The 23,836-nt window shown below is 42.9% G+C and overlaps 1 protein-coding gene across 9 annotated transcripts in view; it reads right to left on the bottom strand.

The window, feature by feature from the left end:
* The window catches only part of lilli (AF4/FMR2 family member lilliputian), a 203,226-nt gene that overhangs the window by 3,206 nt on the left and 176,184 nt on the right, over window positions 1-23,836 (bottom strand). For 8 of the 9 annotated variants that reach the window (XM_046632594.2, XM_069136832.1, XM_046632599.2 and 5 more), the window contains 10 exons: window positions 20,730-20,763; window positions 6,308-6,362; window positions 6,017-6,072; window positions 4,114-4,603; window positions 2,267-3,877; window positions 1,511-1,647; window positions 1,047-1,241; window positions 710-787; window positions 527-623; window positions 124-418 (listed from right to left, as the gene is read on the bottom strand). In XM_046632594.2, the coding sequence (XP_046488550.1) occupies window positions 124-418; window positions 527-623; window positions 710-787; window positions 1,047-1,241; window positions 1,511-1,647; window positions 2,267-3,877; window positions 4,114-4,603; window positions 6,017-6,072; window positions 6,308-6,362; window positions 20,730-20,763 (3,048 nt within the window). The remainder of the gene's footprint in view (window positions 1-123; window positions 419-526; window positions 624-709; window positions 788-1,046; window positions 1,242-1,510; window positions 1,648-2,266; window positions 3,878-4,113; window positions 4,604-6,016; window positions 6,073-6,307; window positions 6,363-20,729; window positions 20,764-23,836) is intronic. The other variant, XM_046632595.2, reaches the window with a different exon arrangement.

Genomic DNA, 23,836 nt, shown 5'->3' with positions numbered 1-23,836 from the left:
ATAACACACGATGAAAAATGTCATTGAATTAGAATTCCATGCATCAGTTACTTTAAGTCAGCATAGCAATTTCTGAAATCAGTAGTTTTTATTACTGAGACTACTTGAAGTCATTTTAATTACCTCTATGCTTGTCTGTGACCAAAGAATTAGCTTGATCCCATAGGTCGTGGCAGTTCATCAGAAAACTGAAGTGTTGATTCTGCTTTTGCATCGCACTGTGAACACTTAGAGGTACGCTTACGTAAGGAGCTCCTTGCACTTGTCCAGATACCGCGCCCCTGTTGGCCAACTCTCCGCTGCTGTAACCTGAGCTTTGGCTACCAACCGAACCAACCGAACCAGCAGGAGATGGAGTTGGCGACAGAGGGGAAGGTGTACCTTGACCTTCCGGTTGTACTAATGTAGGTTGTGTGGGCTTGAATAAGAATACATTAACAATTAGTTATATTGAAAGTGATTCGAGAAACGATTTATGTATTTTTATTTATCCTGTGATGTAAATTCAAAAAATTAAGTGACTCACCTTCTGATAATAATCCGTTAGTAGTTTGTCACAGTCCTTTACCTCGTGCTTACGCATCTTGAATAATTTGTAGTACAAAAGAGACTGGCACCACAGGCTGTAATTATATCATTTTCCATTAGTACCCAATGCTTAAGCTGTTTTGTTATGTTTTGGATTAAGGATATATTGACTTTCGCTCACCTCAAAACAGCCAGTTTGTTATGTATACTGCTCTCGGGAGATTTGTTCTGTTGGCTCTTAAACTTGGAAGAAATATACCTAAATCAAATAAGCAGAACTAGTTGAAACCAAGTCCACACTACTCTCATCACAAGCTCCTATTTACTTTGTTACATTGCGACATATCGATTATAGAAAAAGAATTACAAATTTTGCATAAAATTGTCTATTATATTGTTGGAAGATTTATAATACTGAGAATATATTACCCGACACATAAAAGCAACAAAATTTTAGCACTATTTCAACTTTCAGACGACTGGATATAGTTGGTCAACTTCAATATAGTTGTACTCACTTAATTAGACTAAGTGTGTCTCTATACATGGTAAATGCGGCACGCTCAGTCACAGGGTCTGATTCCATTGCATGACCCGTAAGTAAAAAGTATAATACAGCTTCCAAGTATTGCATGCATTGCGCAGTCAGCTCGCACTCTTCGTCGGCACTGTGCTTTAGGCGCTTTGCTTCTGTCAGGTACTGGTTCTGGTCCCTATTAAAAAAAATTATTAGCACATTTCAACACATGATGCACATTATCACATGCAAGAGTCGCAATGTCTATTCGTAACTGTATATTTAGAAACTGAATTGACTTGGGAAAAGAGCATACTACTCAGTACATAGTGTAATAGTTTCAACTGAATTTATTTTGCTTATAATGTGTGAATTGACGAAAATTTTAGAAGGATATGTGGATTTTTACCATAAATAAAATCCAAGGGAGAAAAAAATATGAGTGTTAGACCTGTAGTGTTTTACCTATCCTGATCCTCCAAGATATCATGTTGAGGGTGGAAGTAGGAGTAGTAGACACGTTGAGGTGGCGGTGGTGGAGGCAGAAGATTGCCATTTGATTTTTCTTCCCGCTCATGATTGGTTGGCTGCACATCACACTGCTGTACATAAGTTACCCATGATTTAATAATATTAAAAGATTTCTGTGCAAGTCACAGCAGGAAATGAAGTGGTAAGGTTTGTTTCTACTTTTTGATATTATTATAATAAATTATACACATGAATTTATTTCATGCTAAATAATCATAAATTGATTTTACGTTTAAACCACGATATTAGCAAAAAAATAATGTAACAGATTCGGCAAATTTGGGATTTCTCTACTCCCTTTTCCTTCAAGAATTAAGCTGTGTAATATGTAACGTATTCAGCTGCTTCAAAATCACCCCGAGAAACAGCTTGTAATATTTGATTGATTATGAATATCTTGAAAGCAGTTAGATAAGTTTTCCTTGGATCAACGGAGAACTGTATTCTTCGATTTATTCATCTTGTTCATATCAATACAATTCATCAAGGCAATATGGTAAGGGTGAAAAGATGATATAAGAACACATTAGGGGCCGTCCATTAATTACGTGATCTTTTTTTAAGCATTTTTCAATCCCCCCTCCCCCTTGGTGATACGTGGTGAGGTTTAAGACTACCCCCACGTGATTTTTGTCAACCCCCCCCCCCCCCCCCTTTCAAGCCTCACGTGATTAATGGACGGCCCCTTACCTGACTGGAAGATGGTCTTGGCGTTATGCACTGACTCTCTGTGTGCTTTCGTTTCCGCTTTTTCTTTTCCTTCGGCTCGGAAGTTTTTGCTTTAGAGTCTATAGAACAAACAGTACTCAAACTAGACACTGAACTGCAACTAGTGTTACGTTTTCGTTTAGGCATACTACTACCACTCCCACTTGCACTACTATTATTAACACAACCACCACTGATACCATTACTGTTCGATGCACTGTTGTTTTTACTGTCTACTAATACCTGTTCGATTTTAACACGATTTTGTTTAGCAACACCTTCCGATTTCATAGGAGCATCACTGTTACGTGTCCTTGTATCAGAGCGGGGCATGTCAATTATCTCTCCTTCTTCAGGAGTCGGTGGACGAGAAGGAGGTAGACGACTGGCTAATCTCGAAGCCGGCCTCGTGTCGGGAAGTTCGGTGCGCTGTCTCAGTTCCTGCCCTCGAGAATTCTGTGGTATGTGTGAAAGTCGGGTTAATGCGAGTCGACACATCAGGCTTGGATGACCATGAACATAATTCAACGGTGGTAACGACATTTGGGACGATGGCCTTTTATACGGACTTTCTCCTCCAGTTGGCGTTGGTACCGAGTATTCCTCGACATAAATTCCACACTTTCCGCCACCCTTGCCTCCTTTTCCACCCTTGCCACCACCTTTTCCACCCCCCTTGCCTGAAGATGAGAACAACTTTCTCAAAGTATCGCTCTTCTTTTTATCCTGAACATTTCCTCGCTCCTCTTGCAATTTCGGCGCCGAACTGATGTCGCTGTCGGAATTATTCGGTGAGCTTGATCTGGTTGGTGGTGGTCTGGGTCGTGGCGGTACTCTGGCGACTTTGGGTTTCTGAACCTCGACTTCGCTGTCGGAATCATTTTCACATCCAATGGTATTTGACAGCCGAGATCTCCTACTTGAATTCATTTTATTAACTGTCCTCTTCTTGTCGGATTTCTTTGGCGAATCGGAAAGTCTATTTCTCTTCATTGGATCTTCGCGATCGCTGGGTCGCTTTTTAAGGGAAGATCTACGCCACGAGCTATCATCCGAGTCAGTTCCTTTAGTTGGTGCTCTTTCATCTTCACTAGATGACCCGCTCGTTCTTCGTCTGGGTTTATTGACTAACGAAATGGGAGAGGCTGGTTGTCTCGGCAGACTGGGATGATCGCTGTCAAAGTCGCTGGAACCTCCTTGCGATCCAGCATTACTGGCGTCATCACTTGTTGATACTGTGGGTTTTGAGACTGGTTTTTTCTTAGAACTCGTCAGACGGGGCCTTCCACGTCCCTTCTTGTTCCCGCTATCGTTATCGGACGGTTGACGCGAACCCTTGGGACTTTTTACAGTCTTTCGAGGCCGACCTCTCTTCAGTGGCTTTGATTTTTCACGTTGCAGTGATCGAACCGACTCTTGAGTAACAGGCTTCTTTTCGTTATCAGAGTGAAGATCGCTGTCGCTCAAAGAACTCAACAACTGTGTGTGATGTTTGTCCAACGCTTCGTTTAGTTGCCATTCGCTTCCAGAGTCATGACCCGGCCTCTTGGTACCAGTAGGCTCATTCGGAGAACCATTTCTTCTCGCATCACCCTGAAAAATCGTCAAAATCTAACGTGTAAATAGAGAAGCTTCAAATATCAACAAAACAAAATTTATCAAGGATCTTGCCCAGGGAAAATAATTTCGTTACGATAAGTGAACCATTATTTGAAACAAGTGTCAATGCTGCATGCTATATTCTGGATTATGAATAAAATTCCTTGCATTTTGGAGTTTATTGAGAGCGGTATATGTACTGCGGAAGCGCAAAATTTCTTCGAACATACCTGTAGACGCTTTGCTTCCTGAGTCTGATCACTAGAATGTACAGCATTCCTATTGATAAAGGATTCCAGATTCCATCTAGGAGGTTTTGCCTCTTCGACGGTAGGTAACGGTTCCTCCACATTGGGTATCGGTGATACCGACAGTGGAGTAGAAGGACCTTTCTCTGGGGGTCGATCTCTCTCATCCTCGGATTCATCGCTAGTGTCAGTGATGCTAGTGTCAGAACCTGAGCTTGAACTTGCGCTCGGAGAGCTCTGAGGTGCTTGATCCAGTGGACTAGGAGGCCTCTGCGTTATGGGGCTAGGTAAATCTTTTCTAGGAGGATTCAACGGTGACTGAGACAATGGTCGTAGAGGCACAATTTGATGCGACGGTGACACCTGGTTGGGTGCAGGACTCGCCGATCTTGATGGTGGTAATGATCCTGTCGGCGACTTATCTAGCGGCGACATTGGCGCTAAGGGTGCTGGTGTCATTGCTGGTAGCAGACTGAAATTTATCATAATATCGAGCGTTAATAAGGCTTGCAGAAAAACATAGTTGTGGGGTGAACTTATTGAATTTATTGAACGTATCGAACAACGTAAAGGACAGGGGTAAAATGGATTTGCAACTTTGTTTTCATCGCTATTGGCTGCTGAGCGGAATCAAATAAGGCACAATGCGTATAACGCGTGTTTTCGTTGGCTGGCAATTACGAATGACGCGCGCACATTTGTCCCGATCATATTGAACGTGTATCGTGCCATTCGAGTAGGCTGACGGGTCTGAAAATTGCCTGACGTTTAAGTCTATAAAATATTCAGAATACCGAGCCGGTATACGGACATGACAATTATGCCCAGGTATATCCTACATGGCCACCTGACTCCTGCAGTTTCACCGCCAATTGATGTAATACACAGGCATATATATATTTCCACGGTGAATTGAACTGTACATAATCAATCCGTTTAATTATTCCACGCTATTAAAGTAGTCGATACCGTGATACTCGCTTAGGAAATTGTCTCGATCGAGCTACCCCGTGTGTAATTATGTGTAATAATTTCAACGCTCCGTGGTATTGTAAGGATATTTTATAAAAAAAAAAAAAAAATTGAATAACTCGCAATCCGGATAAAATTCACGGCTTGTAAAAATCGTCCACAGTAATTGCATCCAATGCAAATATATCTGATTACACAGAAAGGGTTGAGGGGCGTCGCGACGCCAGCAATTATTGCGTCGTTGCGTCGAACGCCTCCCGCCCACAGTCGTTTCGCGACAGATGTGCTTTGCAAATAGGGTTGCCACCGATCCGTGTTTCACCGATTAGACGCGATCTCCGCTTACTCTCCGGATACGCGCATACTTTATGTAGGTGTCGAAATAAAATTCACGAACGTTGTATAATGTGCAAAGATCATAAAAGTGCAGAAAATTAATAAATTTCACCAGAGGGTGTAACGAAAAGGATACTTATAGCGTCGAATTACCTTATAACGAGAGAATAAAAAAATCGAGCTGTTAATTCGCAAATCTGTGAGACTACATGTCTCGATCGTGCAAATTGTTGTGTAACGTCAGTCGGGGAACGACGGTAAAAAAAAATCTCTACACGCAAGAAGAAATTGCACTTTGATTTGAATTTGCGAAATTCGTCGGATCACAAAATCGACTTGAAGCTGAATATATTGAAATGAGAGGAAACTCGTATGACTGTGTGTATTGTATATGCATGTTTACTCGTTTGCGTGCGTGGTTTTGAACACACGTCTGCTCCATACTTCTTCAACCGATACATGACGAACCGAATTTAATTTACGCGCAGTGTATAACTTCGCAATATAACGCAGATAGGAACCAAGCTAAATATAGTTCGGGATATTTGTTTTCTCTATGGGACGGAGGAATACTCACTCGACTGGAAGATTCGTGTTCGGACTTCTGTTATCTCTTGTCGTCCGCGAAGAGCCCTGTGAATAAGTGAAAACATCAATGAGAACAATTTCGATTAGACTTGTACGGGTGATAAATTTTCTACGATTCATTAGTTCACACAGCGGACTTAATGTCGCCTAAACATTGAATGAATTGAAATGAAAAAATCTGTGCATGAAACTACTGAACGACTGATATGTAAAAGTAATTTTCAAAAGATCACAGAGACAATCTTATTAATTAGAGCAATTCTATTCGTTCATAACGCACCTTGTTTCCTTCATCTTCGCTATCGGAAAGGCTTAGGTCATCGACCACCACATCTCTGGAATAAACAAAAGAAACGCATTATTACAACAATTTTTCACTAACAACTCACACATTTTTAGTAATCACACGCTATTTATGAACGACCATCGGCATTAATCGTAAGAAATAACGTCTCGAATGACGCCTGATGAGAAATACGAACTTAAGCTGTGTGTTTGCTCGTGACATCGTAAAAACTAACGATATAGAGCGGATAATGATATCAGGTATTAATGATTCCTTTCATAAACTGAAACCCGTCTGTATTCTGTTTTCTCGTTTCTTCCTTGTCAAACGATACTTGAAAGGATGAGACCTTTCAGCGCGTGCCGTCTCATCTAATCGTCGAGTATTCCATCCATCGTCAAGATACCACTCAAATCATTCCACCTTATTAGTATCTACTGCCACGTGTACACTGTGCAAAACGAGATTGCATAATAAGGACTATAATTGAAGATAATAGCGAAAGAGATACGAAAATGATCACAAGAACTGACGACAGCTGTCTTCGTTTTTTCCAACTTTCAGCAAACGGCTTGACACAAAACTCACCGGGTGACATGTAGTGTAACTCCTACGTGAAAACACCGCCATAGATAGGAATCACGTCACGGCCTGCCTAAATTACGTAGTAAGGACGTAGGTACAAAGCGATAAATTGATGCAACCCTAATTGTAATATAAACGAGGACAAGCGTGTTTGCCATATCGTTGAAAATTCCCCCGCCATACCTCGTGACACTCCGCAAGTCGTTGCTGCACGTACATGGAAATAGTTGGATAATAAAATAAACGCGCGGTGCAAAGGGCGGCGCCGTGAATCGGAGCAGTGCAGCAGGATACGGGTGTGTAAATCTCTTTTCTCTCAGGGAAAAGGGACGATCACCGACGCGTGATATCGTAAGTGTAGAGAAAAAGAAAAAGAAAGTAAGAACGAATAGACGAAGATGAAGATGAAGATGAAGATGAGGGAAGAAGAAAGAGCAGATCGCACTGGGTTGGGCTCGGTTCGCCGGGGTTGGGTGAAGTTAGGTCGTCGAGCCGAGTTTATAATGCCTAACGTAGAACAGAGGAGAGCAGAGGAGAGCAAAGCACCGTGGAGAAGAGGCGGGCGTACATCGACCCCGGAGTGTATCCTATCCCATCCCGGCTTCCCACCCGCCGCGTACGACGACAATCCTTTCTGCGTTCCCAACGCGCCACGACCAAGCATCCCCCCCTGGTCCTGGAGGACGAGAGAAAGAGGCGGAGAATGAAAGGATCAAAGTGAATAGATGTTCTGATTCAAATGCTGTACTTAATATGTACTTCGCAGGCGTGGCCTTTCACAGTCAAATCAGCCTTCAAATCTGAGCCATACTCCCTTAATTCATTTTATTCGCATTCGTACGCGTAAGGTGTGGCTTTGGTGCGGTCTATGTAAGAATTCCGAAACTTGGAAACAAGTTTATAGAAATCATCAAGATTCCAAGGTACGAATGATTTCGTCACTGCAGGCTTGGTCGGTCGCACATGCCAAAATTGTAACGTTCGATCATTTGACTGCGTACAAATTACTGACTCGTTGATATACATGTATGCCAACGCGGTATTAACTAATAATTATTCCATATAATAAATTACGGTTGCACATTCGCAAAGGTGGACGATTGGTTGAGTTTCTTATCCGCGATTCATTTTCGTCCATCATCGATGGAATTGAGTTTAACCGGGATTTGAGAATATGATATTCGGTGAAACGAGGTCGGTAACCTCCCCGAGTGCATCGTGGAAAATAGAGGAATATTTTTCAACGGCAATCGATATCCTGAGCCCTACAGGCTCTGAAAAGGACCAACCGCACGGCGGAGAAGTTGTTGCTACTGCTGATGCTGCTGCTGCTGGTGGTGCAGGTATTCACAATTTTATCTCGCGATACATGCAACAATTTTATTTCACTTTATTCCACAGGTTCACTACAGGCGTTAGAGGTTAGCAACGATAAGAGCCTCGGACGCGTCTAACCGGGAATCAGCGATTGCTGCAGAAAGGTACGACATGATCACGACATAAAGTAGAGAGGAAACCAGTTTGTCCTTGGACAAGGAGGAAGGAACACTTCCTATTATCGCTACTCTCGCACTTTGGCTATAGTATACCGGCTAGAGTCATACCGAGAAGAGGGAAGACATATGGAGTAGTGACCCGAGCGCGGATTGCATGGGTGAAAAAGGAAGACCCTTTTCTCACGAAAGAGGGTAGCCGTGACAGCCGATTCCGTCAAGTTTTTTCTTCCCTTTGTTACCCTTTTCCCAGATCTCTCAATTCGCGTAAGCCAGCCAAATGGCCCAAATAATTCCCCATTGGCGGAGGTCCCCGTCTTTTGTCAATACACATCAACAATTTGTAGCTTTGATACAAGCATCGCGCAGCAGTTGGGTTGTTACTGCACAGAAATCTGTCGGTACCGCTTCCACCGCGTCTGGGGGCTTTAACGAGTGACCAGTTGTCAGAGAGTCACGAGATCCGCTGCTGACACTCCTGGCAGAGAATCAATTTATCTTCGTCTCCGGTTGGACGATGGACACTTCCGGTTTCACATTGAAACGGAGTGAAGAATAGCATGAGAGCGATAACTCTGGTCAGGTAATAACTACGGAAAAGGGTAGGTACATTGTATATAATACAACGCGGTTCGCGGGTAAGCTAAATTGTGAAAAAAAATTGGGGTTGCTAAACTCGACTTGAACACCACTCGTCAAGGTTGAATTGCTGCATCGTTGTTGGTGGCTAAAATGAGGATATTTTCCGTCGACTCCGGCGAATGTATAGCTGTGAGGTATATACCGAGAAATTGGCTTCGTCTTCGAGCTTCTGTGTTACTCGAGAGATGGAGGAGTGCAAGCTCCGCTGCTTCCTCCCGTTACGAGCCAGCAACCTCGGACCTAAATCCCTGCCAAGTTTCTCAGACCCCGACAGAGCGTTTATTCATCGAACGGTGTAAGCTCAATTTTTTCCCCTCTAAACGGTCCGGCGTCTACAAAAGCTTCCACTGCCGATGGCAGATCGACGAAAAGTACTTCATTCGCGTCCGAATGTTTTCTCCTCTTATTTCTTCATTTTTTACTCTCCACTTCAGCACCCAAATTCATTACCGAACCCGTATAACTCCAACCGTGTGCTACAGGCGTCTGCCATCATCAAGCACACGAACGTCCACACTGACGGGACACTCGACGTCGCGACGCTAAGGGGTTCCTCCCCTTCGCTACCTCGAACAACCGTCACCACGACCGGGCGTCGAGGGGATGAGCATAATCGATAACAGAAGAACCCCAACACTCCGTGTGCGTTGTTTTCTTTCCTCGAGTCGAATGAGCCACAACGTAATCTCGAATATGAGCCAGGGATTTTTTAATGGCTAAGCGTTTACCGCCTGTTCGTATAAGCTGCCGTACTGCATACGAACAGAAAACTTATACACTGCCAAATTGCAAAACTTGTACAAAATGAACGGCCTTTTGGAAAGGTTCAATTTTGCGATACCGTACGTATTAGTCTATTTGACGATTTATTTGACGCTGGTTGAGAGCCACGTGCAAATACTACTGACTCCTGGCTCAATTTGTTTTGTGTCAATAATTGTTTTCTACAATTGTTAACAATACCGAGTAGAACACCATTGAATCTGTAGGTGTGATTTTTTTTCACGTAATCAAGTTGACTTTCCCTGCCTCGTCGCACCAGGACATCTACGATCGAAATATACCTCACATTATAGGCAGTGGAGGGTTATAGGAACATGGTTTGTAGGTGAATCAGCTTTCGAATAATTAAACCTTCATAATTGGTAGTTTGCAGCGAGATACGTACAGTTTGACGTGTTCATAACTTGGATAGGGTAATTTGTCGGTTGATTGAGAGAGGTTAAAATTTTGCAGATGTAATCCACAGCTGATGGTAATTTACATGATTTATCAGCTATATTCAAGTCCAGCGTAACGTTGATTCAACCATCAAATGCACACGGAGAGATGAAAAAGGTTAAGTCTTCCTCGAATGTGGAAAAGGATGCACACTGAGATAATTCAACTGTTGGCAGAATGATTCATTGATTGACTGACTGACTCTCAAAAGGATGCTGAAATGCAATATCACAGTCTGATAACAACGTGAGAAGTCAGTTTTTCATCGACACTTCATGGCAGATTGGGGGGAAAAATAATTAGTTCTACCTATTTGAGAATTTATTGAAAGAAAAATGAAAGCGAGAGCAGAGAAAGGTAAAAAATTTGTATCACCACATGAAGCCTGACACGTATCGTACATTGCAAATACCTACACCAATTTTATTCTTCGTGTATTTGGTGCCCGCGCGGCCTCCAACTCACCGGGAAAGGCTTTTCCACTTTTCCTGCTTCTTTACCTCTACCTCATGTACCAGGGTAGACACAACAATTTTTAAAAATAAATCCACATTTCCCTGAGTTCCGTGACTAAAAATTTATTTATTCCCTGACCAATACGCAAAAAGATGACACACATGAATTGGGTTTTTTGAGATTGACGAAGGTGGATAAGAATAACTGAGATAGATAACAAACGTGAAAAGATGTTTAAAATAAGATAACGTTTATCTTCTATTGGCATAAACTATTGACACCGAACGTTTTCGATTTTGAAAAACTTTTGAACACTTTCGTTTAATGAATACATTCTTTTCTAGTTCTGTCACGGCATGTCGTTACACGGTGTGGGTTTTACTCATTTGATTCGTAAGAAGTAAAAAAATGGCATGAGTTTGTCAGACAAATAACAATACGACAAACAAGTAATTTTATCGCAACCAAAGAGAAAAAAATTTCCTGACCAGTAATAGAATTCGCCGACATTTCCCTGAATTCCCTGACCTGTTTTAAATTCCCTTACGTTTCCAGGATTTTTTCATAACTGTGCGCTGGTTTATAAATCTCAACAAAATTGTCTCTGTCACGAGCATCACTTTGGCTGGTCCTAGCGCGATTTTACGAGCAGTAAGCTGGTACAGTAACTGGATCTATAGTCATTCAGGAACGAGTTGAGGACATTCGAGTCATAAATTTACAGAGTAGATAGTATAGCAGGATCTTTTCGATCGCCAAAGACGTGTCAAAATTTGCCGCTTCTCAAATTCACTCCTCAGCTGCACATTATACCTTGGATCGTTGTTGTTACACGTGTCTCATGCTTGTCAAACGAACATCGTCCAAATCGCGTTCTCTTCCGTAACTACGAAATGTCGGTAATATACAGTAGCCTCAAATGTTTCGATTCTATCCAGTCCAAGTACTACTTCGCTCATTCCTCTTTCTTCCGACTTCCCTTTATTTCGTTTTCTTCCGCTCTTGCTTCGCCATGGATCAGTGATCCGAGGACCGATCTTCGCTGGTTGTAGCAATCACTTTCTACCGGCGAGTTCTTGGCGTCCATTAACGAGATAGGCGATGCCGATGCCGATGGCAGTGACAGTGGCACCACCACCAGCAAATAGTCGGGGGACCAGGGTGCCAACCGGGCGAGCCGCCGGGCCTCCCAGGTTATAGCTGAGAATCGAGCGGAGGGCGGAGAACGGATGGAATAGAGAATTCCACGAGACCAGACCGCTGCCTCCACCACCGCCATCAGGAACAGCGGCAGCCGCGGCAGCAACCTGCTTGTTGCAAATAACTTCGGAAGTTTCAGGACGGGTACACTACCGTCCTGCTATATAGAGCTCGCTCGATATGCTCAGCCCCCCTCTCTCTCTCTCGCCCCGTGTCCTCATCCTCATCCTCTCTGTCTCATCATCTCCGTCTTTGTCGCTCGCTCTCGCAAATTCCGGCATCCCTCTTCGCCCTGAAGCGAAAGCCGCTTCGGTCGGTCTAGTATCTTCAATCGCCGACCTCTTCGCATCTCCGTTTCTCCTCCTCCTCCTCCTCCTCCTCCTTCTCCACCTCTATAACGTGGCGGCAATAATTCTGTCTCTTATACCCGCTTGCACGGAAACACGGACCGGTATAGTTCAAGCTTTGAATTTCTGCTGCCACGGGTTTACTCAGCCACGGATGAACGGCGACGCTGGTTATCGTCAAAAGTGTATAATATTGATAAAATCCGTCTCTTCTCCCGACCGCAGAGCAGACTAGACTCTCTTGCAATCCGCCAGGTTAGATAACGAGAAAATTCTGTACTTCACTGTTTACTTCTTGCATTCATCCGAGCATAATTTCTTTATTTTATTTTATTCATTCCAATTTTTCGTCAAAAATGATTTCAAGCGTGAACCGTATAAATCACAGCTGCAGCGCATTAATTAATGACTTTCAATTAACAACGATATTATCGCGTTGCCAATTGGAATACTCCGCCACCCCGGATTTCGCGGTTAATTCCTACGCCTTGTGTACACAAACGAACAATTCCGAGTTTCTGCTTTGATCAGTAATCGACTTCTGCTGAGCTTCCACTCTCGTGTGTGGTTACGAAGTTAATCTAGAATGGATGAAATTCAAATTCAAGCTAATTTTCTGATTTCACTGGATGATAATGCAGTTGATCGACGCAATGCGGTCTAAAAGGATTACAAGCATCTCATTTTATTGTTAGCCCGTTGAATCAGTCGAACGTGGTTCATTTACTTTGTCGAACAAAGACGTGAAGAGTGATTTTTACATCGGTTGAGTCGTCTCGTGCCCTAATTTTTTCAATTTTCTAATGATCCAAAGAGCAGGTGCGCATATATATATATATATACTTATATATATAAATATATATATATATATTACTTTACTGAACGACGTCCGCATATGCAACGAACAAAACAAGACAAAAAGAAAAGAATGGACCGGCGAAGTATCCTCTCAGCGTTACCCCGACTTCAATCGGGCCCGTTGACGTGGTAATCGGTAATTTCATCCTAATTTGACGGTCCGCTGAAACGATTCGGAGAATCGTGGAGATTTCATTTTGCTTAATATCGGGGATTTGGGGGTCTGCATTGGAGTGGCGGTCATTCAATAATTAGAATCGATTTTGTTTATTGCTCCTTTTTTTCCTTTGCTTCCGACACTTCAAAGTATTCGCCGGCGAGATTAAACTTTCATCATTAGATCTGACGCGATTTTACCCACATTTGAAATGCCCACTATACACGGCGCATCGTGCGTATAAAATCAGAAACATACATAAACCGCTCGCTGTTATCAATTGGAGTTGTTTATTTCTTGTTATTACTTTGGTTACAAAGAAAGAAAATCCACCGACATTCAATCAAGAATGTGCTTTTCACGTTTCATGAGTAAATTACCGCGTGCTTATAAGTTTCGATTCAGGTTGCCCCATTTATTGAACACGAAGACTCTTTTGTGAGTATTTAATACGATTTCCAGAATCCGAAGTCTACTGAGATGTACGCGCATATCATCCGATCGCTGAAAAGGTGAATGTCCGCGAGATGAACCAATATCGAAATGTGAGTCAATTCTGACGATGACAATAGTTGTCATATTTATCTACAGCCGAACGAACGATTAGTCGTGCTTTCACGATTAAGTTCCAAGTGAACCGAGACGAAAACGAGGCAAGCCGGCAGGTATTGACAGCTGTTGTAAACGTTCAGAGAATCGAATACGATATCATTCTCAGCGTGTGGTGGAAAATTGAACTCAACAAACTTTGCGGCTTTGCACAGAAGGGGAGAGATGTATACGATTATTATACATGTTTACAATCCCGTACGTCGGACTAATTGAAAACCGCTACCGAAGACAGGATGGATTTGTTTCGTGTTTAAACAATACAATACAGTCAATCAAGTACGTCAATCTTTACCTAACGGATCGAGAGTATCAACATAAATACGTCACGCAGGAATAACGTTAAACGGAAAGTATTTTTAACAGCGTAAATATGTTCCTGAGCGTTGTAAGTTAAGCAGAACTATACTATACAGCAGTTTAACCTTGGAAGAAAAACAGTAAGCTTTGCTCGTTTTACACTGCACTTAGTAGGTATTATCAAACGAAATACCGTTCGATACCGTGAGAGAGTTGTAAACGAGAAAAACAGGAGTATGGCTTTCATCGTGCCTTGATGCATTTCTGTGAAGCGCGTAAAACGGCCTTTTCCATAATTGGCATGATCGAAGGGGGAAAAAAAAAGAAACTAAGCTGCAGAGTTGCAGAAACTACGCCTGCTGTGATAGTGACAATGGACGATTGAGAGACTAAAACGAGAAAAAAATATAACGGAGACTCGAACAGACACTCGATAATTGACGAGCTGACAGTACCTACTACACTTGAAGATGAAATATTGAATTCGACAGACGGCACGTAGATTTTGGGCAGGTACAACTAAGCAACTGAAATCTACTCAACTTGTAGAAGAATGAAGGTGGATAAAAAGATTCCAAATCGTTAGAAGCACAATCGAGTTGGTTACACTCAGATGAACAGGTATTGTCTCGGTGATTAATCAATTCAGGATAAACAGCCATGTCGATAGTTGAGGACGTGGTCCGCGTTAAATTAAAAAAAAGAATGTTGTAAATTCGACATTGATATTATCTAAAATATAAAAAAATCACTCGCAACAACCATCATACCGCATGGAATCCGTCAATTTGTATTCTAAGTTAGCTATCGTTACGACAATGGTGTATGAACCCTACCGAGACCAAAACCTGAGGACCTTTCACTTTTCCCTACTCCAATGAGAAATTTGTATCCACATCTACTCAATCGTCAACTATGCGTGTTGCATAATCTGTCCATTGTTGTACACAAGCTTTGATTTGCAGAATTCGATAGAAATATTGCTAGCAAAGTTAAACCGGAAGTTAGACCGAACTGCGTGACTTTTCGATACGTTTGCGGCAATTAATGGGTTAACGGAACCGAATACCCATCCGGGATTCCACACAGGTAATACAGGAAGACAACTCTCGCATGACACGACACGAAGTAGGTACCTTTGGGCTTTGCAATTAGAGGTGTAAAAAAATATCGAGTCCTCCGTCGTTCTCACTACGAACTCGGCGTGCGGTGCCTGAAGGTAATTCGTTGCCAAGACCAAACACCATTACCCGGTCAGTCACTCCTCGCGCGCGCGCAAATCTCCATCCGTTAACGGTGACTAAGTTGACGGCAAAACGCGTATGTCGGTAAAACGTTATCTCTTCTTCCGACCTTGCAACAAGGCGTAAGGTAGATACTGCGCACCTCCGATTCGTGGGTAGAAAAATAACACTCCCGTCCCCGGAAACCTGCGCGAGGATACAACGGTCTTCTTCCAAAGCCGCGAAAAACGTTTCGCAGCGTTCACCTGCTTCCGTTTCTGTATACAGGACCAAGTTTCATTCGCTAAGATTAAAGGGCACGGCGCGAGTTAAGGCTGTCGGAAACTGAAACTATAAGAACTTGGGAATTGGAACTTCAATAGGTATCCTAGGTTATTCGTACATGTTGATATGTTGGGTATCTGGAATTCCACTAGTCTATACTATACCCCATTTTAATCCCCAAAGGCTATTCATAAATCCCTCTCACGTATGGAGTTATTTACCAAGTGCAAAGTAGTTTTCTGCTGCTGCTACAGAGAATTCTTCTCGCGGCATGATTGAAATTAGTTATTGGATCGAGTTGACGTCTTATAGAAGTATTGAAAATTATAAATTGGATTTCCCATGTCTAATCGGGACGTCATAATCTGAAATAATTACCAACTAAGCTTTAATTACAAGTTCCGGTTATTGTTACATTCACAATACATCTGAGAAGAAACATGAGGGAAAGTTAAAATTTATCCGGTAAAAATTTCTTGTTGGCGTAGAACGGATCGTATGTAGGTACTTTACAAATATATTCAAGGCTAATGGATAATTGTGGATAACCTTTGGAGGATAAAGTTCTGAAATATAGTTTTAAAATTTTAAACCCAAGAATCTATCATGCGAACAATAATGGTTAAAATTCAAAAAAAAACTTCTCAATAATCTCAACTTCAATAATCAGGGTCTAAATATAGATTGAATGTTACGTGTGATTTTGTTACACATGGAAATGTGGAATGCAGATATGGATTATGCGTAAATACGAGATGTCGGTTAGCGGTCGAACCGGTTATTTCATAGGCTGATGATAAAATACAGGCAACTTTGCAACGATGACAGTCGAGTGCAAAAAGCGCACAGAATGGTGTCGAGAATTTTATCGTGAAAGGGAAAGCACGCGCGCCACAAATAGAATATTATACTGAAACGAAACACGAATACCCACATTTAAGCTTACGCAATTGAGCTGTGTATCAGTGTAGGAAAATGTTATCGGTCCGTTAAATAGTCGTAGCGCTTTATCGCAATAGAGAACAAGGTTTGCGGGTTTATCAGTGAGGATCTGATGACCAATAAGACTGATACCAATTCTCATCCATCAATCTTGAGTTCGTTAGTTTCTCTTTACATCCTCTGCGCTCAATTGTAAGGAATTGGAATGAGATGGCATCATCACAAAGAAGAAATATGCGCGATTGGAATAATTATTACGTGTATCTCCGACAAAGATGGAGTTATGAAATTGAAATATAGGTTTCGTACGAAGTGTGCTTTAAATTGGTATCTTAACAGTCTCCCAAACATCCCGCAAAGATTATTTACCTTTTACCATCGACGGGCTCCTCCATTAGGGAAAAACAATTAGCGACCGCTGTCGTGTTATCGATACAAATTACAAATAATTTAATTACACTCACAGTGTACAATTGGTTATGTCGTTTTATTGAATAAACAGCCCGAAATTTTCATCCTCAATTAACACCGGCAATTACGTAACGCAACCGCATAAGTCGAAACAAAAGGATGTGCTAAGTCGCGATATATGGCATATAATAAAGTACGTAGAGCCTCTGCACTGTGCTGCATTTTGTGCAGAATTGGAAAATTCATCGTTTCAAGGCATGTAAACGCTGACGACGAAATCGTAGGTATTTAAATTGCAAATTGTAGAAAATGCCTGCTGTACCGTCATATTTCGTCAGTCGGTCGAAACGAATAACTATTCATACACTATCGTACCTACAGATGTATGCATGTATGTATGTACGACTCGAAGCAGCAGTCTTACAGAGTAGCTGGCCTCGTGCATATATTACTATGTAACGGATAATTGCATCTGGTACAAAAATGATAACCCGCCTCACTAACTTTGCTGCTAGAACGAAGTTATATTTGTATAACTAACATCGCGCCGTCACGAATCGCTGTATATTACACAAAAGTTGAAGATAGAAGCATGTGTGCTACGTACAAAACGACGTGTATCGTTCCGCGACCACAAGTTCTTCGACGCAAATTAATCTGACTGAAAGTTCATTCGAGTTTAAACTTTAGAGGGCCGGCATTTGTACCTTGAAATTCGATATTTTTTAGAGGCATGATATACGTATATAAATAATAGTCAACACGTCCGGTGGAATTTTCGAGCCACCTGCTGACTCCGAAAAGAGCCAGGCCGACCATCTAAAGGTTAACCCTATCCTGTGAATTCAACCGTGTCGTCAAATTGTCCACGGAAACACAAGTTTAGAGGAAAAGAAATACGAAAATTAACGATGGGCGTCGTATGCCGCTTTCGACACGTTTCTGCATCCTCGTCCTTGTACAAGACAGATACGACGTGTAGGATTACCAAGTCGCGGCGAAGGCTTGCTTTAGAGAAAGCATGAAAATATGCAGTGTCGATTGAGTAAACGACGACTGGAACATCGCGCTGTCCATATCGGGAACGTAAATACACGAGTGTACATTACGCGTACAAACAGAGGTAAACTTTTTACTCGTTGGTATTGGGAAGAGGATTGTAAAAAAAAAAAAAAAATGCATGATGTGTCCGGAAATTAATATGCATTGTATTTGTCATCGGGTAAGATAACGAGAGGCAGCTGTCGCTTGAACAAGAGGTTCCGTGTCACCAGTCTCTATCGAAATTGTTTGTCATGACTTTTTGCGTTGGTTGTTGTTTTAAACACCTAAACACGTTCTACCAGATGATGCCCATGTATAATCTATCTGGCAAAGTTCCATCGGGTTTAAAGTACGAGTTCGGAGGTAGCGGGTCAAACTTTTCCAGCAAATCCTTACGTTTTGGGAGCCAACGCAGATGTTCGGGGCCTCGAGTTTGAATTAGAAATTCCCTTTTCCTGCCGGCCGGCACCATTTTTTGGATAGATAGATCAATGATTGTAAAAGATGATATTTGTATGGATATTCGAATTTATTTTTATGGCTTGTAAGTTTATATATTTGTTGGCGCCGTGATGGACTTGTATGTATATTAGATTACTTAAGTATGTGAGATGTCGCCTTCATAACCTTTTCGATACCGTTTCATTTTTTGAAACTGTTGCATTTTTTCGCGGAGGTATCGTGTGAGGATGATAATGCCAGCGATTCGTGGAAATTGGTTAACCCTTCCTTGCAGGGGGTGACTAAGAATTATTTTCTCATGACCACGACGTCTCCACGTTTTCTACATCGCAAGTCAAACTCTCGAAGGACCTCAAAAGTCGATCTGGTCCAATGTCTTGAATGACAAATGACAGACCCAAGAGACCAGTCGTAGCGTAAGACACCCAGGTTTTCCCATAACTTAGTCTAGGTTCTATGCAATCTCAGAAATTGCTTATGGTTAATATTATGTTAGAAGAGCACAATTAGCCACATAAGAAACGAAATTCGTGATAAAATGTAAAGAAACGTGTCTCGGCATTCATCTTTGATGGAACGTTCAAAATTCGTACCGCATTTTCTTATCCGTATTTCAACAATAAGCAGTAAATGCACGAAATAAATAATTGCGCATCGCCGATTACCTTTTTTTGTTTAAAAAATCAAGTTTTTATACGTCACTAGCCCAAAAATGTTTCTTTTTAGTTATAGAAAAACGAAGTGTCACGAAAACGCGGTATTTCCCCATCGTCAAAAAGCTCTGGCCCGTGGCATCTCAGGGTGCAATATAAATTACTGTAACCGGGTGGTTTCTCGTTAGCGAGGAGCTGGGAGGATCACCGGCATTGTCAGCTTGCCCGTCGTTAGCTTCTTTGTGCTGGATAAAATTAACCACCCGCAAATAGGGAAGAATGGCAAAAGGCCAACGCGGAGCTTGTGCTTGTGTGAGAGAAGGGTGGCGGAGTGAATTCCTAATTGATACAGGACCTACAGCGCGCGGAGGAGGCGAATAATATGGAAGAATAAACATACCAGGAACTTCGGTTATAATCCGAGCAACGAAATTCAGTCTCGTGGGACGAAAAAAAGCTTTTATTTGATTAAAAGCCAGTTTTAAAGAGCTTACAACATTGCAACTGGAATTCGAAATCAACGGAAACAAAAAAAAAAGGTTGAGCCAAATTGTCGGATGACGGTTATCGATATTTTTTCATTCCCCCCCCCCCCACTATTCTCGGCGTAATTTCAACTGCGAAATGTTTACGGGTATACGAATACACTTCCACACGGCATCCCTTTAACGTCGTACGTGCTCATTCATCATCACCTGGATCTCGGTCCCCACGCTTGCCACACCTGTCCTCGATACTTGAACGTGACGACACGCATACGTTGGTGCGGGGAACCTCAGGTGACGCGAAATCAGGGGCGATAAGTAATCGCACAAATTTGACACTCCGTATCAGTTACGGAATAAACGAATTAGTTGAGTCTAATATTCGGTTAGGTGAGTAAACAATAATATCGAGGAAGAGGGGACCGCGCCATTTTTAGCTTCACTGTCGCCCGTTAACGACTGAAATTTCTCGAACGCAAACAGCTACTCGGCACTTTACTATGGGGCAAATGATCAATCAAAAGTTGTAATTAATTATACATTCACGGACGTGAACTCTTGGCACGATTAACTCGTCACGCTGTGCGGGAGATCGCAGCCCGAGCCTTCCGTGAAAATTTTTGTGCATAAAATCTACCATAAACTTTGCCCGGAGCAAGTCGCGACCGTGGTGGTTTAACGGACGTTTATTTCTGGCAATAACCAGCCTCTGGTTCGATATTAATTGAGTTTAGTGTAATCAATCACAGCAGTTTACGTTGTAATGATGTCATGTCGCACCAATGTCGACGACACAGGTGAGACCGAAAACGATATACAATTTTGTGCGAAGAAAAATACTGCGGAAAAACAAAATCTCAATACGCTACGACTTTATCGATTCGGGAGGGCAGCTGTAAAGTGTGTATGGCCTCATTCTTTCGCTTCAAGAATTTATCAAATGGTAGACTGCCTTCGCGAATCCATATTATAATCGATACGCGCGGAAAGCTTATTGACTTTAAAATAGCTATAAATAATATGGTGCTTGCACGATTACTTACGAAGCAGGCCTTGTAGTAGGATGTCGTTCTCGCTCTGCAACAGACAAAACATAAAGTCGATGTTAATTTCTTTTCTTTGTCGTATACACATCACAGAGATATTCCTGTCGTACTCTAATTACAGTTCAACGGATGCGAAAAAAAACAAAATCTTCCACGACTCGCCGAGCCTCGAGATATTGCGCAATTTGCATATGAGCTGATCGCACAACCGCGCACTAATCGTTCCGCAAGTCCCGAAGCCCGACTGGTCAAACAATGGCAATTCCAATCCGCACGCATGGACATATCGCAGGCCTATGATATACGTTCACCTCTCTCGTAGGCGAGTTACGAGGCCCACATTCGGACGATAACTTGTCCTTGATCGGATCAAATATCCGTGCGTGGAATTCCTATCGTCGTTGTAACGAATTTATTGGGTAGAGTACATTTTTCCGAAAATTTTCGTATACCTCCGGATGTGTTTTGGTCGGGTAAATTCCGTCCAACGGGCTCAGTGTGTACTTTTCTCTTTTCATTCGACTATTTTCCGTGGACGTGAATTCTTACCCAACTTGCAACAAAGATTTTCGTTGATTGTTAAACTGAAATTCAAAGAATGAAGCCAAAAAAAAGTTACTACGTAACTTTAACTCAAGCGTGCGATGCCATTATTACGGTTTATGTTAAATCTGGAATCCATTGTCTTGGATTATACCGAACAACATTCTCGATCCGATCATCGACGCATTGCGAAATTGTTACCGTGAAATTTTCTGCAATTCGTTTACGATAGTTTCAACGTAGTACAAAGAGCAGTCCCATATCGATGCTACTTCCTTTTACACCCAAGTCTGTGCGATAAATCCGTAGAGCGGGCTATTAGAGAGTGTAGAATTGTAGATACAGGCACAGGAAAGGAATGATCGTAGGACAGGGAAGATAGACGGTTGAAACATATGCGGCCAATTAGAAGTCACGTCACGTGGCAAAGACTGACTCGTTTTGACTCGGTAAAACAGGCATTTTACACAGATGCATAAGGTGCCATACAGATATACGTATACGAATGCTTCCTAGCTTGGTCGGTTATGTGCATATACATGTGTACACGTGATTGCGTTCCGGCTGCACACAGCTGTGTGTGTAATACGTTAATACGGATAACTGTATTGCGGTGTCTCGTTGCAACGTTAGTGGAAGAAGCGGCGACGACGAAGTAGAAGAAGAAGACGATAAGAGCTTCGTTGCAACAACGTAGCCGGACTGCGCTGCAACAGATGTTCGTTTGTTTCGAATACCACGTGATACGTTATTTGACTGATTGTGAAAGTGGAATCGATTATCGCGCCGGACTATCAAACACCGTGTGGCAACTGGCAGGAATCGAATGAACACGTGTTCTATTGCGATCAACAAGAAACCGGGATACAAAAGTCCATCGTTGCGATGAAAAGAAAAAAAAAACAAATTACTCCAATTTCAAAAATCAATTTTAAGACAAGATTGAATAATAAATGTCGATTTGACAAATGTCAAACGTGTTTTTCACGATGATAATTGAAGAGAAAAGGCGCCAGTGTACCCCTTGTAAACCACCGCAACTTCCCGCGATCGAACAAAGTGTATTTTATTTCATTCCCCGTTTCTTGTCGGAGGCTCCCACGGTGGTAAGCCACGCAATTCTCCCTCTTGCCCCCGCGGCCTTGTGCCCGACCGGCTCCATACCCCAAGCCCTACGAAGGGAGGGAGGAAACAAAGTCTAGTCGAACGGTGGCTAGAGTAGAGCAGAGAGAGAGAGAGAGAGAGAGAGAGAGAGAGAGAGATTTTAGCGGTGACAAAAGTTAGAAGGGGTTGAAGGGGGGGGTATAATCGAAACGAGAACGGATCGATATGTGTGCACACCGGGTTGAATTCACGGTTTGGTAGGCGACAACCAGTTGCTCGTAGATGGCGATTAGCGAGATGAATTAAGAGGCCAGGCAGGCGGCGGGTTTCGTCGTGCGTCAGACGACGCGACGCTGGGCGTCGCACGCAACGTGTTGGTAGACTTGGCAACGCCGTCGATAGTAGCGGGCACGTAGTACCGAATGGCGAACGACGCAACGGGGGAGAGAGTGGGACGGTATGATGAAGAGAGTAAGAGGGGGAGAAGGGGAGAAGGGGAGAATGAGAGAGAGAGAGAGAGAGAGAGAGAATGAGGAGTCACACGGACGTCGACGGCGGCGGCGGGACGGACACGTGGGCGGCAGGAAGCGCGCTCACGCGTGGAGTGAGTAAGGCTTGTATACACCTAAGCCCGAAGGCCTTCCGCGCGCGGCGAAACGGGGACCGGAAGTTTCGACTAGCGCCGGAAGAATCCCGCCAAATTATCGCCGGTACGGGGTAGGAAGTGGAGCACGAGTTGAGAGGATAGGCAGGCACACCGCTGATCGAGGTATCCTTAACTGTACAGCGATGAAACAGATTTTCTCACGAATTATCATCACCTGACACTAGTAGGTAACTGACAATACCCTGCAGCACTTCGAACTTGGTGTACATCCCGGAGTGGCGAACCATGCGGAATGAGAAAGTTCTCGGCAAACAGACGCGTGAATGGAGCGAACGAAAGGAGACGGATAAAGAAAGCGAACAACACCCGAGGAAAACGTCACTTTTTCACACGGTTGTTTGTTATCGGTGTCACTACATCCCGTAACTTCCGATTCATACGAAAAAACCCGCTTCCGGGTTCTTGGAAAGACTCGCGAGTTTGAGTCGCGTGGTTCGTTACTCGTAATCGAAGCAGTAGTCCATGTAAGAATGAGTATTCGGCAAAACAAAACCGCCCGAAATATACAGTATCGACCGCGTGTCAGAGGGTTGGTACGTTCACCGCGATCGGTAATCGATGCGAGACACTGCGACGCGGTTAAACTGCAGCGGATACAGAGCACGTTACGAGTAAACCGTATACACCGAGATACGTGCGGATATAGTGCAGCAGGCTAGAGCCAAGGAATATCGAGGCGATACGTTTAATCGCAGAGACGAGCATCGGTTGACTGAGGCTGGTTGGCCGGCTGGCCACGAACCCCATCATCGGCCCCGGTAGTGGCGCGGTGTGCGTGTGTTGTGCCTAC

This window comes from Neodiprion pinetum, chromosome 6 (genome assembly GCF_021155775.2).
Source record: "Neodiprion pinetum isolate iyNeoPine1 chromosome 6, iyNeoPine1.2, whole genome shotgun sequence".
In the NCBI taxonomy this organism is placed as follows: Eukaryota; Metazoa; Arthropoda; class Insecta; order Hymenoptera; family Diprionidae; genus Neodiprion; species Neodiprion pinetum.
Note: the sequence above shows the minus strand (reverse complement) of the source record. Positions and strands in the feature narration are given on the sequence as shown.